We start from the raw sequence: 17,717 nt of genomic DNA, 5'->3' as shown, positions 1-17,717 counted from the left end.
CACTGTGGGTTAAACCAGAGAGCCTAGAGCTTGCCGATCAGAAGGTCGGTGGTTTGAGTCCTCACGACGGGGTGAGCTCCCGTTGCTCAGTTCCTGCTCCTGCCCACCTAGCAGTTTGAAAGCACGTCAACGTGCAAGTAGATAAATAGGTACCACTCCGGTGGGAAGGTAAAAGGCGTTTCCGTGCACTGCTCTGGTTCGCCAGAAGCAGCTTAGTCATGTTGGCCAAATGACCCGGAAGCTGTATGCTGGCTCCCTCAGCCAAAAAGCAAGATGAGCACTGCAACCCCAGAGTCGTCCACAACTGGACCTAATGGTCAAGGGTCCCTTTACCTTTTACTACTACTACTACTAGAACTATTTAGATGTAGAATCACTTGCACTTCACAGAGAGAAATGCAATCTCATTTTCTCAGCAGCTTCAGTTCTTCTGTGTCCCATCACTCGGTCCTTCACTCTGTTGTGGAATGTCAGCTGTTCTGAACAAGTTCTTTGCATAGGTCAAACATTAATGTCCTCAGAAGATAAACCACAGTAGAGGTGGTGGCAACTATATAAAAACAGCAGCAAGAAGCCAGCTGCTTTACCCAAAGGGAATTTATGGGAAATTCAGTAAGCCACACCCATTATTCCTGTTAAATGTCATTATTCGAAACCCCCAAAGATTTATTACACAAGACTGGAATCATTTAATACAAAGATAAGGACGATATTGTGATCATAAGGTAATTTTTAGCAGACACATTTCACAGCTGATGACGTAAAAAAATGGACTTGGTCTCGTTGTTTCTCTGCCTAGATGGCGACTGAATCAATCAATCAAAAGGTGGAAATGATTACATAAAGTCATGCAACTTTGACTGGAACACAGAGCACATAGAGTTGCACACAGAGAGCACATACTTGTATGGAGCAGCATTGCACAACCAGTGCCCATCTGACTTCTGCTGTCTTATGGGATAATTGACCCATAAGCTGTGCAGCACTAGGTTATCCAAAACCTGACTATTCAAAACTTGACAAGTGTCAGCTAAATTCCTGAATCAATTCCACTGAAAACATTAAAAGAATCTTAGGTAAAGGTAAAGGAACCCCTGACCATTAGGTCCAGTCGTGGATGACTCTGGGGTTGTGGTGCTCATCTCGCTTTATTGGCCAAGGGAGCTGGCATACATCTTCTGGGTCATGTGGCCAGCATGACTAAGCCGCTTCTGGCGAACCAGAGCAGCGCACGGAAATGCTGTTTACCTTCCTGTCAGAGCGGTACCTATTTATCTACTTGCACTTTGACATGCTTTCGAAGTGCTAGGTTGGCAGGAGCAGGAACTGAGCAACGGGAGCTCACCCCATCGGGGGGATTCGAACTGCTGACCTTCTGATCGGCAAGCCCTGCGCTCTGTGGTTTAACCCACAGTGCCACCACAGAGCACCTTAAATGACTCTGTTGGTTTGGTGAAACAGACTAACAAGATGGCTGCCTCTCCGGGATGGAAAATGTTTTGAAATCAGGTGATAGTAAAGCCCTCCCCAAGATGTTGAGTCTGTGATGGTTCAGTCGCATATGCGAGTTGTCAGTTTGATGTCATGGTCATCACAACTGGGCGCAAGGACTATTGAACCAAAGCAGGCCTTTTCTCCTTTGAAGGGGAACAATGTTTTGCAGTGGATGTGTCCCCTGACTCAAAGGCCGCAAGTTCTCTAAATGATGGATGGGGAGCCTGTGGCTTCCTAGATGTTGTTGGACTAAAACTCCCATCATGCCTGACCATTTGCCATGCTGGCTGGGGCTGAAAGGAGTGAGAAGACATCAACATCTGGAGGGCCACAGGTTCCTCATACCTGTACTGTATTGAGAGAAGGGGTGTTTGGGGAGGGAGTTTCTCCCAGGTGAAATGTTGTAGGCTCTCCAAACACCACCTATTACTGTACTTTCCTCCTCTCTCCATTGTCAGAAACAGTTCAAGAGGAGAAGGCAGACAAGATGCACAAACTGATGGGACAATGCTATTTAAACATTATACCAATTTCAGAACATTTGTGAAGAGATGCTGGGTCCAGAACTGGCTGGTTTTTCTTTTTCCTTTAGGAGAGAGGAGGAATAAATGAATTGCACAGTGGCGATGTTAGAAAGTCTGTAGCTGCATGACAGAGCAAATGCATCACAGCGCTAAGGGTCCCAAATACAATCCCCCCCATTTCCAGGTAAGGTAAAGGGACCCCTGACCATTAGGTCCAGTCGTGACCAACTCTGGGGTTGCGGCACTCATCTCGCTTTATTGGCCGAGGGAGCCGGCGTACAGCTTCTGGGTCATGTGGCCAGCATGACTAAGCTGCTTCTGGCGAACCAGAGCAGCACATGCAAAACCTGTTTACCTTCCCGCTGGAGAGGTACCTATTTATCTACTTGCACTTTGACGTGCTTTCGAACTGCTAGGTGGGCAGGAACAGGCACTGAACAACGGGAGCTCACCCCGTCGTGGGGATTCGAACCGCCGACCTTCTGATCAGCACGTCCTAGGCTCTGTAGTTTAACCCACAGCGCCACCCACATCCCTACATTTCCAGGTAGGGCTTTGGGAAAACCCTATCCGAGACCCTAGAGACCCTACTCCTTGTAGGCAACACCGAACCGGATATATCAATGGCCTACAGCAGCTTCATATTGGCACACATATTCAAGTTTATCAACCAACGCAGTTATTACCTGCCATGACAAACAACAGGGCGAGGAGGAAGAGTAAGCAAATGAATGAAACAGCTGACTTGCAGGAAAGCACCAACTATTACGTCATATAGTTTTCTGCTTTTATTATAGACTTTTTTTTATCCACATGAATGTTAAAGAAACTACAACAGAGTTAAATACCTTTTTTTCCTTTTAATCTCAGGGGTTATATTTTTAATTACACTCAATAATAAATTGTAAAATATTTCCAGAAGAGTACAATCTTCATTCATACAGCAGGCAAAATACTGGGAGAGAACGGAGAGAGTCTGGGAAAAGGTGGTTGAGCGGATGAGGATCCTTGGATTTCCCAGTCTGCTTTCAGAAAGCGCTGGGTATGGCTAATGCTCTTCCATCAATACATCTCAATGTCACGCTAGCCCTAGTTTGTTCTTTCCCCCCCCTTCTGAATCACATTCCTTTCCACAAAAGAATCACTCTTCAAAAGCAAAACAAGCTGAACTCTCCACGTGCTTTTGTGACACTGCACCAGGAAGCCTTGGAAGGCTCTTTTGTGTGTGTTTAACCACATGACTGGGTCAGAAAGCCTTTTCACAGTTTCTATCAAGTTGAGGAGTCCTTCTCAAAACACCAAACCAAACTCTGGTACCACCAAAAAGATCCAAGACAGGCATTCTTGAATTGTTCCACCTTTTAAAAAAACTCCTCTTCTTCTTCCTCTTCCTCCTCCTCTTCTTCTTTTGAAATTAATAAATGTCTGCTACATTCTAATTTACATGGTTGTCCAGGAAGCTTTGAGGTCACTTGTCCTTGGGTTCAATGGAACCTGATTTATTTTTGTTTCTTCCTTATTTTTTTAAAAAAACACCCAAAGCCCTTCCATTTTCAGTCTTCAAATAAGTCCGAAATCAAAGCGATGGGTGGGTAGTTTCTTATCAGAGGCTCCTGCGCTCCTGCTATAAGGCGAGAGAAAAGAAAATATTAGAACAGGCTATAAATCAATAACATGATTTGTTTTAATTACATAAATCTTAGCTATGACCGTCCATAATTTAACCATTATCTCCCATTGACAGCAATAACAAAAATAAGAAGAAAGCCTTATCTCCCTTGGCTAGAGCAAGTCGGCAAGCCTTAGGAAGTGTAGGCAGATCCACCAATGAAATTGTTCTGACAGTCATAGAATCATAGAATTGTAGAGTTGGAAGGGACCCCAAGGGTCATCTAGTCCAACCCGCTGCAATGCAAGAATCTCAGCTAAAGCATCCATGACAGATGCTCATCCAACCTCTGCTTTAAAAAAATCCAGTGAAGAAGAGTCCACCACCTTCTGAAGGAGACCGTTCCACCATTGAACAGCTCTTACTGTCAGAATGTTCTTCCTGATGTTGAGCAGGAATTTCCTTTTTTGTAATTTGAAGCCTACCCTCCAGAGCAGGAGAACAGGACCCTCTTCTCATTGGGTCTAAACTGCCATCATTCACAGAACACAGAAGTGGAAACCCTGAATCTGTGCCATACCTGAAGGAGCATCTCCATCCCCATCGTTCAGCCCGGACACTGAGGTCCAGCTCTGAGGGCCTTCTGGTGGTTCCCTCACTGCAAGAAGCCAAGGTACAGGGAACCAGGCAGAGGGCCTTCTCGGTAGTGGCACCTGCCCTGTGGAACGCCCTCCCACCAGATGTCAAAGAGAACAACAACTACCAGACTTTTAGAAGACATCTGAAGGCAGCCCTGTTTAAGGAAGCTTTTAATGTTTGATGCATGACTGTATTTTAATATTCTGTTGGAAGCCGCCCAGAGTGGTTGGGGAAGCCCAGACAGATGGGCGGGGTATAAATAAATAAATATATTATTATTATTATTATTATTATTATTATTATTATTATTAAGCCTCCACAGAACGGGGTCCCATTTTCCAAGGTAGTGCTGATTTGTCGCACAGCCCAATGCTGCCCAGAGTGGGTTGAAGCCGGACATGTTCCTTGAGCAGCATGCTGAAATAAAAACGATGCACACAAATTCAAAACCGGGCAGGATTTAACATTTCAGCTTATTTTAAGTGGGTAATAATAATAATAATAATAATAATAATAATAATAATTTATTACTTATACCCCGCCCATCTGGCTGGGTTTCCCCAGCCGCTCTGGGCGGCTTCCAACAGAATATTAAAATACAATAACCTATTAAACATTAAAAGCTTCCCTAAAGAGGGCTGCCTTCAGATGTCTTCTAAAAGTCTGGTAGTTGTTCTTCTCTTTGACATCTGGTGGGAGGGCGTTCCACAGCGTGGGGGCCACTACCGAGAAGGCCCTCTGCCTGGTTCCCTATAACTTGGCTTCTTGCAGTGAGGGAACTGCCAGAAGGCCTTCGGAGCTGGACCTCAGTATCCGGGCAGAACGATGGGGGTGGAGACGCTCCTTCAGGTATACTGGACTGAGGCCGTTTAGGGCTTTAAAGGTCAGCACCAACACTTTGAATTGTGCTTGAATAGTAAATCTGACACCATATGAATCGATGTTTCCCTCCAAGCAAATTCAAGTCAAATTCTCTCTCACACACACCTCTGTGCTGTTGATTGCTGCTCCGTTTGAGCAATCGCGCAGAAGGAGGAATGAGACTGATAGTCCCTGCTCTGCAACGCCACCCAGAGAACGGCCAGAGAGGATTGTACTGCACTCATGAGCCCAACTGGACCAGGCAATTAGAGGAGCCAAAAGAGGCTTGAGTTAACATGAGTTCAGTACCTTAGTCTGAGAAGCTTATCAGAGAAGCTACTGTAGAGAATGTGGCCAGCTACTTGACCTCACCTGTATCCCAGTCTCTGCCCGCTTTTTCTATATTCACTGATCTAGACCTTGACTTGTGCCCAACCTGGTCTCTGGCCCTTGCAGGCTAAATCCTGCTGGGCCCAACACTGAAAAAAATAAGGGGACTGTCAGCTTCTGCCAGGCTATAAAGTGGTACCTCGGGTTAAGTACTTAATTCGTTCCAGAGGTCTGTTCTTAACCTGAAACTGTTCTTAACCTGAAGCACCACTTTAGCTAATGGGGCCTCCTGCTGCCGCCATGCCACCGGAGCACAATTTCTGTTCTTATCCTGAAGCAAAGTTCTTAACCTGAAGCACTATTTCTGGGTTAGCAGTGTCTGTAACTTGAAGCATATGTAACCTGAAGCGTATGTAACCCGAGGTACCACTGTACAATGCAAGGTTGGCAGGCTGCATTTGGTCGGGAGGTTTACCTGTTGCGCAGAATCGCTTGAGCAAGCAAGAGAGGCAGCGTGCTTAGATATGCAGAGAGTGAACAGCCCAGCAGATAAATTTCTCATGCTGGGTCTGTTGTCACTGACATGCCTCCCCTGCAGACAGCCTGATTTTTTTTTAATATAAAAAAAGTAGACAGCAGTGCTTTTCAAAGATTAGTGTTCGCTTAAATGCTAACTAAACCATCCAAGCAGAGAAACCGCTGGGATTATTACCAAGAATAGATAGATCTATTTAGAGCAAGGTGTTTGTTTTCGTTTGCTGGCTCTCGGAACAAAAAGAATGCAAACGACGACGTACATTGGTTGCAGGTGTCTTAACGAAGTGGAGGAGCACATGCTCAGCCGGTAGACCACGAGACCCTTAATCTCAGGAATGTGGGTTCAAGCCCAATGTTGGGCCAAAGATTCCTGCTTTGCAGGGTGTAGGGGTGCAAATACCCAGAGTGTGGGGGGTCAGGTGGGATCGCTATGAGGAATTATGAAATATGCATCAAGCCATTGTGTCCACTATGAAAGCATTGCATTGACTGGATTTGATTCATTGACAATAATTTCGGATCAAAGCCCACAAGCCTTTCTATCTCTACCATTTGCTTTCTCGACACCCGACAGGCACGTATAAGCATTCTAAAACACAGGCCAGTTGCTTCACCGGGCATCCTGGATCATAAAGATAGTAGGTAGCTTCTTTGATGTAAAAGGTAAAGGTAAAGGGACCCCTGACCATTAGGTCTAGTCGTGACCGACTCTGGGGTTGCGGCGCTCATCTCGCTTTATTGGCCAAGGGAGCTGGCATTTGTCTGCAGACAGCTTCTGGGTCATGTGGCCAGCATGACAAAGCCGCTTCTGGCGAACCAGAGCAGCACACAGAAAGACCGTTTACCTTCCTGCCGGAGCGGTACCTATTTATCTACATGCAGTTTGATGTGCTTTCAAACTGCTAGGTTGGCAGGAGCAGGGACCGAGGAATAGGAGTTCACCCCGTCGCAGGGATTCGAACTGCTGACCTAATCGGCAAGTCCTAGGCTCTGTGGTGATGTGGCTCTGTGGTGATGTGGCAAGTCCTAGGCTCTCTTTGATGTAGCTATTGTTAGTTTTGTTAATCTAAGGGCCAGGAAGAGAGTTCACAAGGAGATGGTAAATCCTGCCTCTCCTGTTTATGACCTCCGGGGTCCTAAAAACATTCCTCCTTGCTTCCTCTTTTATTTACTCTGGACTACTATGCATGCTCAAATTAGCTCTTTGTAGTTTTAACCTTAACTTTGTCCCCACATGGGGTTTTTTGAATTGCTCAGAGGAAATCTGATTAGTTCTTACGAACACTGTGTAAAAAGTTCTTTTGTGAATAAAACGACCTGGGGCAAGGGGTGGACAGGAATTATTATTATACGCACTCCACCCAGAGTCTTGCTGTCAAGCCTCGTGTGTATTTTATTAATCAGAGTCCAATCCTTCCTTGCTTTGGGAAAGCTACAGCAGGGTATAGGACCATATGAGCCTTGCGGTCCCTTCCGACTCTACAGTGTGATGATTCTATGCATTGCCTGGAGGAGATACCAAGTTCAAACTCTGGTATCTCCAGTTAAAAGGATCGGGTGATGGGAAGAACCTCTCCTGGAGACCTTGGAGAGCTGCTGTCAATCAGAGTAGACATATCGCGTTAGGTGGACAAATGGTTGGAAGTCATATAACTCACATTCCCATGTATCCATTTATATACATAAAACAAAATCTATGCTTGATCTCAGCTGAAAGACTGAGAAGCGATTGGGACAAGACCTAAAACAAGGGTTGGGAACCTGTGGCTCTTCAGATGTTGTTGGGTTCCTACCTCCCAACAGTCCCAGCCAGCATGGCCAGGGTTGGTGGGAATGGTCAATATCTGGAGGATGTAGAACATTAGCATCTGGAAGGTCACAAATTCCCCACCCCTGATCTAAACATTTCCTTAGGTATTTAGGATTATACTAATGAAGTTGACTTCATGGAATGGGAATGTCATTTAGATGAATCATCACTCATGAGTCTACTTTGGCACATATCCAGCTAATTCTGAATTACACGCCAATTTAGTGTGCGATGTTTATTTCAAAGGGCTCCAGTGCAGCTATGTTGACACAACATGATGCTGTGGGTTAATTCAGGATGCTGAATTGTGCTATAAACTGCGATCAAATGAACTCATAGCTGTCCTTGCACCCTAGTGGAATTCTTTTCTGGTGCAGAAAATGTTTCAAGGGATACCTTTGAATCCTAAAAAGGCACAGAGGTGACCTATGGAAAAGCAAAGTGTGTGGGTGTCCCCACACTCACATGCATGGAGGGAAGAAGTGACCAAGGGGACGGGCAGAATCAAGCAGAAAGGGATGGCGCCTCCAAAACATTGGCTCAGTGGTGGGACCTAGCTAAGCTCTGAATTTTTGGTTGTGTTCTTGGGGAGCAGCTGTAAGTTATTTCGACTTGTCCATCTAAGCATTCCTAGATAACTTGTTTCCCTTGTTTTAAGAACTAGCAAGAATAGAGGTTATGAAGTTCATGCAGTGAATTTAACATCCACAGTGCAGTGGTCAGTTCTGACATGAAGATGCTCTTCATGACAATTCCCATGCCATGTCCCTCCTAAGGTTTTATGACAAAAAGGCATTTTTGACCACATTATCAAGCCAGCCCTTTTCCTCATCCTCCCTTCCCAGTTTGTTGAACATCAGGTTTGATAAAAGAGTTTTGGTGGACTCAGAAGGTTGCACACTAGTTTATGGCATTCGGATCAATTGTAGTTTTTCTGACATTTTTCAGAATCAGCATGGCAGATTAACCCTTTAGCCATGCATGCTAGTGTAACCAACTAGGCTCCTGTAGATATTGAAGTGTCAACCTTGAGCATAACATAGCCGACACTTTGTTTGATCAAACTTACCTTTGTTAATATCTACAGGAGCCTGGCTAAAGGAACGTTACAGACTAAATCTTCCTTTTGGAGACAATTTGAATGAGTTTTCTGTTTGTGGCTTTTGTAGTAGATCTTGTATCTCATTCTCTCAATTTTTGGATTATTAATATAAGATTTAGAACATAGAATGGTTTGGTAGTGTTTTGTGTGCCGCTTAAATGTGTGTTGGGCACACAGCCTCAGCCCACTCTAGACTACCACTCACCTTGCCCTTTAGCTTTTGCTGAGATGCGTGCCGAGTTTTTCTTTCCTGATCAAGCTTGCTGCATAGGGGATCTGCAAAGGGATAGAAAATGCCTTTATGTGAGGATGAGACAGGACTTTAAATCAAAGCAAAGCCAGATGCTTCCCAGGTGATTCTTACAGGAGCCCTGTAAGGCAGGCAAGTCTTTTCGTCAGCGTAATACAGAGTATGTTAAGGGAAAAAAGAGTGGCTTTCTCACAGCACACTTCTATGCATCGTTTCTCAGAAGCAAGCCCCACTGAATCGATGGGGCTTGCTCCCAGCTTAAAGAAGACCCAGGGAATTGGTGGGTCACCTGAGCTCCACACAGAGACATCAGCTTCAAACGTCACGTTCTTCCTTGCTGTGGGACACTTGACACAACGAAAGCAAACTAAACAATTTACAAGGAAGTAATTGCTAAAAACCAAACCTAACTAACAATATTGAGTGGGAACATGTGTGGGATGAATTAGTAGACCAAATTGTCACTTCTACCTCAGGGGAAGAAAGAAAAAGTTCTCTGAAGTAGAAAAATCTAGCTTTCCAAAATTAAGAGTTCCCCAGGAAAAGGGATTGATTGACAAACAACTCTGGGGAATTATAGCTGTAGGAAAGGAACAGGGGTCTCCTAACAACTTCAGCCCCCATAATTCCTTGGGGGAAGCCACAACTGTGGTACCATAGTGCTTTCAATGTGTGCTGTGAATGTGCCCTTTTACCCAGAGTGAGCTCATTGAGATTAGTGGGCATGGCTAACTTAGGGCCGTTAATTTCAGCGGGTCTACTCTCAGTAAACGTTAGCTGGATACCACCCCATGTCTCTAGAACGGTCTCCATGGACACCTGGTGGCCTGTGGAGCATCTCAGACCCCGCTGTGTGTTCTTGTGAAAGTGTGTCTCCCTGTGCTCACACCTAAAATCCCCTTGGGAAATTCCACTTCGCCCGTGGAGACGTGAGGGGAGAGACAGAATCTGCTGCGACTATTGCATCTCCCAATATTTCACAGACAAAACCAAAAGCAAAGTTTTCAATGTTAAATGTTTTATTATGTTTTCATATGTGTTAGAAGCTGCCCAGAGTGGCTAGGGCATAAAGAATAGAATTACTACTACTACTACTACTACTACTACTACTACTACTATTACTATTACTACTACACCCCAAATCGTAAACCAAAGCCCCCTGATCAAGCCCCTCTCTCCCACATCTATTCCACCTTTCCAAAAAAGGGCTCTGCTTCACTTTCATCATCAATATATCTATTTCCCCTGTGATTGGATGTTCAGTCAGTCTGCAAGTTGCATCATATGCTCTAGTGCAGTGTTTCCCAACCTTGGGCCTCCAGCTGTTTTTTGGACTACAACTCCCTAGCCAGCAAGACCAGTGGTCAGGGATGATGGGAATTGTAGTTCAAAAACAGCTGGAGGCTCAAGGTTGGGAAACACTGCACTAGTGTATTTAGTTTATTTTAAGAGCCAAGCTAGCAGGTGTAGAAGGACCTGGTGGGGTCTGTGGTGAGTGGGAAGGGAGAGTTCGGCCCTTCCGCATCCACTGCCACAGTTCCGAAGAAAAAATTCTCCTCAAAGCTGCTTTTTGGATTACATATATAGAGAAAAAGCTCCCATTGGCATCACTGGGAGCTTTCTTTCCAATGGAAATAGCAACTTTGGGCCTGGGTGGTTAAAACATAGATAAATATTTAACATCCACAATAAGTAGTCATTTTATATGGAATTCTGACCTATTATAACTAACCTTTACATATACTTTCATTCTCTTTTTCTCAATGATCTCATTCCCTCCTCTCTCTGTCTCTCTCAACCACTTCCTCCCTTTCAACTGCTCTTTTTCCATCTTGCACTTTCTACCTGTCACTCACACTAACTCCGCCCAGTTGTCAGTCATTATTCCACTCCCTCTGGGATTTACTCCCTCGTAACCATGTTCTGAGGAACGCGGGTGGCTCAGTGGGTTAAACCACAGAGCCTAGGGCTTGCTGATCAGAAGGTCGGCAGTTTGAATCCCTGCGACGGGGTGAGCTCCCGTTGCTTGGTCCCTCCTCCTGCCAACCTAGCAGTTCGAAAGCACGTCAGAGTGCAAGTAGATAAATAGGTACCACTCCGGCAGGAAGGTAAACGGCGTTTACGTGCGCTCCTCTGGTTTGCCAGAAGCTGCTTAGTCATGCTGGCCACATGACCTGGAAGCTCTACACTGGCTCCCTCGGCCAATAAAGCAAGATGAGTGCCACAATCCGAGTTGGCCACGACTGGACCAAATGGTCAGGGGTCCCTTTACCTTTAACCATGTTCTGAACTGCACCCTCAAGGAATCCATGCTCCCCAAAACATACACAGTCAAATGACAATAAAATCCACCTTTGTCTCCAATGAGCTCAAGGTGTTCCGTGGTTCTCCACTTCCCAATGTTGTCTTCACAACAACCCTGTCAGGTAAGGCTGAGAGACAGTGTCTGAGCTTAGGGCCACACTTGAAACTTGTGGCTGCAAAGGGATTTGAACCCTGGTCTCCCAGCTCTCAGCCCAACACTCTAACTGCTACACCACATAGGAAGAGATTGTTCCTTGCAAGAAGCCGTCCTCATATACAGCCTCACCTTATGTTCATTGCCTGCTTTAGTTTGAGAGCATACAATTTCCTGTGGCAAAGGATGTACAGGGGAGAAGAGAGACTGTCTTGCCAATTTCCCAATTATTGGGGAAGCCAAGGAAGTCAGTTGCTCAGGAAATCGTAAAAAAGAATCTTTACAAGTCCACGGTGGACAAAAGCTGAAAATGAAACCTTATTGATCCAGGGTTGTTTTTTTTTAATTGCATGCTTTAAACTCCCTCATCTGCTGGAGGGTGTAGTGATAAGGTGGAGGCAGAAGGGGGCGCTGGGAGATTGATATGTTGCCGAGAGAAAATTCTAGCTCTTAAGTGTTCCCATCAACATCAGCAGACTGTTTGGAATTACAAGGTAAACTTTATTATGCTTTCTGGGTTGCCGAAGACTTCTCCTGCAAGTTGCGCCAACTTGGTGATGACCCCATCCTAGCACAAATCAGCATTGCACCTACTGATTTAACTTGAGAAGCACCATAGCTCAGCAGCCGATCAAACAAGTGGTCCAACTGATTCAACACTGTCTACAATTATTGGCAACCACTCTCCGTGGTTTCAGTCAGTGGACATTCCTAGCTCTACTCCAGAAATGCTGGGGTCCTTTGAATTCAAGGCAGATGCTCCTACTCCTGAGCTATGACCCTTCTGATGTGTGTGTTTTTTCCAGTTTCCCCCACTCTAAAATTCCACCAGCATTCTGTGCTCACTGGCCTTGCTCAGTTCTCCTTGGGTTTTAAGTCCCCACCCCACCCCTTCTCTCATCTATCTATCTATCTATCTATCTATCTATCTATCTATCTATCTATCATCTATCTATCTATCTATCTATCTATCTATCTATCTATCTATCTATCTATCTATCATCTATCTATATCTATCTATCTATCTATCTATCTATCTATCTATCTATCTATCTATATCTATCTATATCTATCTATCTATCATCTATCTATCTATCTATCTATCTATCTATCATCTATCTATCTATCTATCTATCTATCTATATCTATCTATATCTATCTATCATCTATCATCTATCATCTCTATCTCTATCTCTATCTCTATCTCTATCGATCGATCAATCTATCATCTATCTATCATCTATCTATCTATCATCTATCATCTATCTATCATCTATCATCTATCTATCTATCATCTATCTATCTATCTATCTATCTATCTATCTATCTATCTATCATCTATCTATCATCTATCTCTATCATCTATCATCTATCTATATCATCTATCTATCTATCTATCTATCTATCTATCTATCATCTATCTATCTATCTATCTATCTATCTATCTATCTATCTATCATCTATCTATCTATCTATCTATCTATCTATCTATCTCTATGATCTATCATCTATCTATTTCTATCATCTATCTATCTATCTATCATCTATCTATCTATCTATCTATCTATCTATATCTATCTATCTATCTATCTATCTATCTATCTATCTATCTATCTCTATCATCTATCTATCATCTATCTATCTATCTATCATCTATCTATCTATCTATCTATCTATCTATCTATCTATCTATCATCTATCTATATCTATCTATCATCTCTCTCTCTCTCTCTCTCTCTCTCTATCATCTATCTATCTATCTATCTATCTATCTATCTATCTATCTATCATCTATCTATCTATCTATCTATCATCTATCTATCTATCTATCTATCTATCTATCTATCTATCATCTATCATCTATCATCTAATCTCTAACTTCTGCAAAGCTTTGGGTTCCACCAGAGCTCATTTGAACCTTCCTCTTCTTTTGCTTTGTGCTCTTTTGGCTACATAAGGATCTCCACGCTTGGAGAATGGAGCTCACTATCCATGTATCAGAATGCTTTGCACACAGAAGGGGTCTCAGGGTTCCGATGCTCAGCCCACCTCAAATTCTTATACGAATGACTTGCCCGCCCACCTTCTTAACCATCTTTCCAACTTACTTAAGAGATTATTTAAGAGGAGGACTGCCTGTGGGGCCTGAAGGACCTTGCCCTTGCCTCTTTCCACCTGGCTTGGGGTGGGGCCTGACAGGCTTCACAAGGACTGCAGCTGCTTTTAAATTGTTTTTAATTTTTATCTGTGTTGTTTTAAACGAGACTGTCTTGGCTGTGAGCCCTGGAAGACCTGGCCTTTTTTCCATCTGGCCGGGGAGAGTGGAGTGTGGACTGACTCCAGCTACAAAAGCTGAGGTTGTTGAACAGATTCTTGGGCTGGAGTATTGTTCAGGGAAGGTTGAGAGAGCTTGTTGCTGTGATTGATATAATTGTTGTATCTTTCGTTTTAGAGCTTATGGTTTACGTGGAAATTGTTTCCATTTGTTTGTGTACTTTTTGATGTGTTTTATTTATTGTTTATGACTTCTGTTATGTTGGTAATTATGTAAATCTTGTCGTGTTGTAAGCCGCCTTGAGCATAGTTTCAAATAAGGAAAGGCGGCATACTAATAAAATGATGACGATGACGATGATTTCAAAAAATGAAGTGAGTTTAAAAAGAAAAGAAAGGAAAAGAAAAGAAGCCACAATAGCACATAGAGCTTAACATTTTTTTAGCAGGGAACACTCTCTTACAATTTGTAACTGTTGAACCATTTCTTCTCTGTAGGCCAATTCCCGCTTCATCTGGTCTTGAAAATTATCTACATGGGGGCAAAAGAAGGAAGGTCCATTAAGAATCATTACAGGGCAAGAGGATTTTTAAAAATAATAATTAAAAAACCCCAAACCAGTAGAAAAGAAACACAACATTAAAGTTTCTTATTCTGATGGATTGCACAAGTGGGAACAATCTGCAGAGTGATGTTACAGGTGATAGCCAATAGACCTACCACCATACATGGCTTTTCCCTGATATGCTGGAAGCTCACAGAAAATTCAGAGCTCATCGCTCCAGGGCATGAAAATATCACTGTGCTATCAGGGTGACAACACTGCCGTTATTAAATAACTTCAGCTGCACTTAAAATGTTCTGCTCGTCTTCACCCACAATTCTCTGCACACTAACCTGAGTAAGATGGATCGGGAACACAATCTGTCCGGAACAAAGCCTTGTGAAGTTCTATAGGGTTTACTTCCAAGTAAATGTGTACAGAATTTATAATTACAGCGGGATCTCTGTCTTAGTAAATGCATATAGCATCTGGCTGTAAGTACATGCAAATTTATCCACACTTAATCCTAATCTGAAGGCATGTGGGTGGTGCTGTGGTCTAAACCACAGAGCCTAGGGCTTGCCGATCAGAAGGTCAGCAGTTCGAATCCCTGCGACGGGGTGAGCTCCCATAGTCGGTCCCTGCTCCTGCCAACCTAGCAGTTCAAAAGCACATCAAAGTGCAAGTAGATAAATAGGTACCACTCCGGCAGGAAGGTAAATGGCGTTTGCGTGCGCTGCTCTGGTTCGCCAGAAGTGGCTTAGTCATGCTGGCCACATGACCCGGAAAAAGTGTCTGCAGACAAACGCCAGCTCCCTCGGCCAGTAAAGTGAGATGAGCGCACAACCCAGAGTCGTCTGTGACTGGACCTAATGTCAGGGGTACCTTTACCTTTAATCCTAATCTAGGAGTAGGCCCCAGCCAATTATGGGACTTGGACCTGAGTCAATACTCCTAGGGCCAGGCTGCAAAACTATAAAGCTGGCATTAAATGTTCCCACTCCTTAGTTCTCCATGGTTGTTTATAGCCTGGTATTTACGTTCTATTTTAATCTGGAGCAAAATTGACCACTGCTTTGTGGTGCAGCAAGACCACACATTCTTCAAGCTGGCAAATGCCATCGCCACCACTTCCTTGGTCAGCAGCGCATGACTATCCATTTTCATTCAGATTGTGTTTCGTGTGGTTTCATTGCGGGCTTTAGTTACATGAAGGGGAGGCAAGTCTTAAATTTTACTGTGGTACCAAAAGGAAACATGGGGGAAATGCAGATGGCTGAATGCCAAGCTGCCATGATAATGTTACCTGGCAGGTAAGGTAATGTACGACAGCACTTTGGAAACCAGCCTTGTTCCCCAGGCTCTTTGAACTGCAGCTGTTTGTTGTTGTCATTTCTTAAACTGTTCTCAGTTTTGTTCACTTGACATTGCTGCTTTTCTAAATTGCACGTTCTCTTTTGAACTACGTCGTTCTGGTTTTTTAGGTACTTTTTGTACTAGAAAGGTATGGTATAAATTAAGGTGGCGATCCTATGGCAAGATACACTGGGACGAGCAGTGTAGGATGCAGTGAACTTTCAGCTCCTCTAGCAGGTTCCCAGCTCAGCTGGGGTAAAGTCCTCAAACTGTAACATTTTTTGTACCCGCTGTGGTGGTGACTGGTGCCCACTGGGAACAGATAGGGGAGAAGGCTGGGAGGCAGACAGTAGGTGGAGCCAGAGTTAATCACAGGTGGAGATGGCTAATTCCAATTTTGTCCCCATCATCTTCCCAGGTGAGTACTACAAGGGTGTCAGGAGTCAGCCGGCAGTAAATCACACTGTTCAAGCTACAGTTAACTCTTTATTAGCAAGAACGTGATCTGCTCAGACCTGGTGGCATGAGCACAGCAGCTCAACCCCAGCAGGTCTTGCCCCCATGGATCAGTTGCTGAGGCTGAAGGTCTCCACCTCCCCACAGCCACTTGAGTCCATCCTCTCCAAGACTTTTTCCAAGCAATCGGAGACTGTGCCTGCATGAAGCCAACCTCTCCTCTGCTTTTTTTCATGCCTCTTCTGGTTCTGGGAGACCAGAGGGGAGCTTGTCATAGCAAGAGGAGGAGGCACCCATGCCTCTTGACCCATCTTGGCCTCCCTCCTCCCCTGCTTCAGCTTCTCCCTCTGATTCTGCCATAGACTCTCCCTGCTCTCTTAAGCCCTGCTAGCTCTTCAGCTTCTAACACCTCTTGTTCCCAGTCTTCTCTCTCCGTCTCTCTCTGACCACTCACTGTTGTCCCACCACCAATTCCCGGGCTTTAAGCCTTCTTGCTTTGGTGCTTCCCCACCTGGTTCCTCCCACCATTCCTCTGCGTCCAACCAGTCCATAATACTGAGGCAAGACTGAGACTGAGGAGGAGGAAGGAGACCACCATCGCCACCCCTGGACTGGCTGTAGATAAGAAGCCAGGTGTATGGGCAATTGATCCGGAAGATAATTGTACTTCGAGGAGCTAGTGCTCTAACATGGTTATCATTCCTGCTCCTGTTTGCTTCCCCCTCTCTAAACTCTTTGATGGCTGAAGAGCAGACTTTAATACTCTAATCCAGCCTTTCTCAACCTGTGGGTCCTCAAATGTTGTTGAAGTACAGCTCCTGTCAGGGAACTGCCATCAGAGAGTCAGGTGGTGGAAGGGCTCAAGGAGGCTAGGAGACCTTCAGATGCGGTGGAAGGAACCAGTAGGGGGAGAGGGAGAGTTCCTGCAGAAACTCAATCGGAGGAATGGCTCCAAGATGTTTCCAGTGAGAACAGCGGGGAGGGCTCAGGACCTCCGCTGGGGACGCCCACTCCGCGGAGGAAAATGTCACGCAGAGAATCCAGAAGGAGAGTTTCCATCAAGGAACTCTTATGTTGGCGTAAATTCTGGAAATGCCCACTGACGGATTCTGCCAGCGATTGAGGTAGTCATGCACCCATGGCTCCTCGGACTGGGAAAGTTTAGGAACTGATGGTAAAGCTTGGAGGACATAAACGCTTACGCACGAGCAGCCCCCTTTTCCCATCACAGCAATCCGTCAGTCCTTGACGCTGCTTGTGCGAAGTAGAGGCATCATGAGCAACCCAACTGGAGCCGCAGGAGCAGGAGGAGCTGGAGGGGGACCAACTCTGGAGGAGAGAAACAGAGCTTTGGAGCACCAGCTGGCACTGCTAACGGCGCGGCTCAAGGAAAGGAGGGCGCAGGATGCACAGGGGAAACCCACCCCCATCGCAAGGAAGGTACCGGGGTTGGTACAGAAATTTGGGGGTGA

At 44.8% G+C, this 17,717-nt stretch overlaps 1 protein-coding gene across 1 annotated transcript in view; it reads right to left on the bottom strand.

Annotated features, from left to right (window-relative positions):
- Positions 1-6,024: 6,024 nt before the first annotated feature.
- Positions 6,025-17,717, bottom strand: part of SKOR2 (SKI family transcriptional corepressor 2) — a gene marked incomplete at its 5' end in the record, with an annotated part of 34,666 nt that continues 22,973 nt past the window's right edge. The window contains 3 exons of the mRNA XM_083703788.1: positions 6,025-6,060; positions 9,112-9,182; positions 14,353-14,420. Coding sequence (XP_083559914.1) covers positions 9,120-9,182; positions 14,353-14,420 — 131 coding nt within the window. The 3' untranslated portion in view covers positions 6,025-6,060; positions 9,112-9,119. The remainder of the gene's footprint in view (positions 6,061-9,111; positions 9,183-14,352; positions 14,421-17,717) is intronic.

The sequence above is a fragment of the Podarcis gaigeae genome, assembly GCF_964106915.1.
Source record: "Podarcis gaigeae genome assembly, chromosome: 11".
Lineage (NCBI taxonomy): Eukaryota > Metazoa > Chordata > Lepidosauria > Squamata > Lacertidae > Podarcis > Podarcis gaigeae.
Note: the sequence above shows the minus strand (reverse complement) of the source record. Positions and strands in the feature narration are given on the sequence as shown.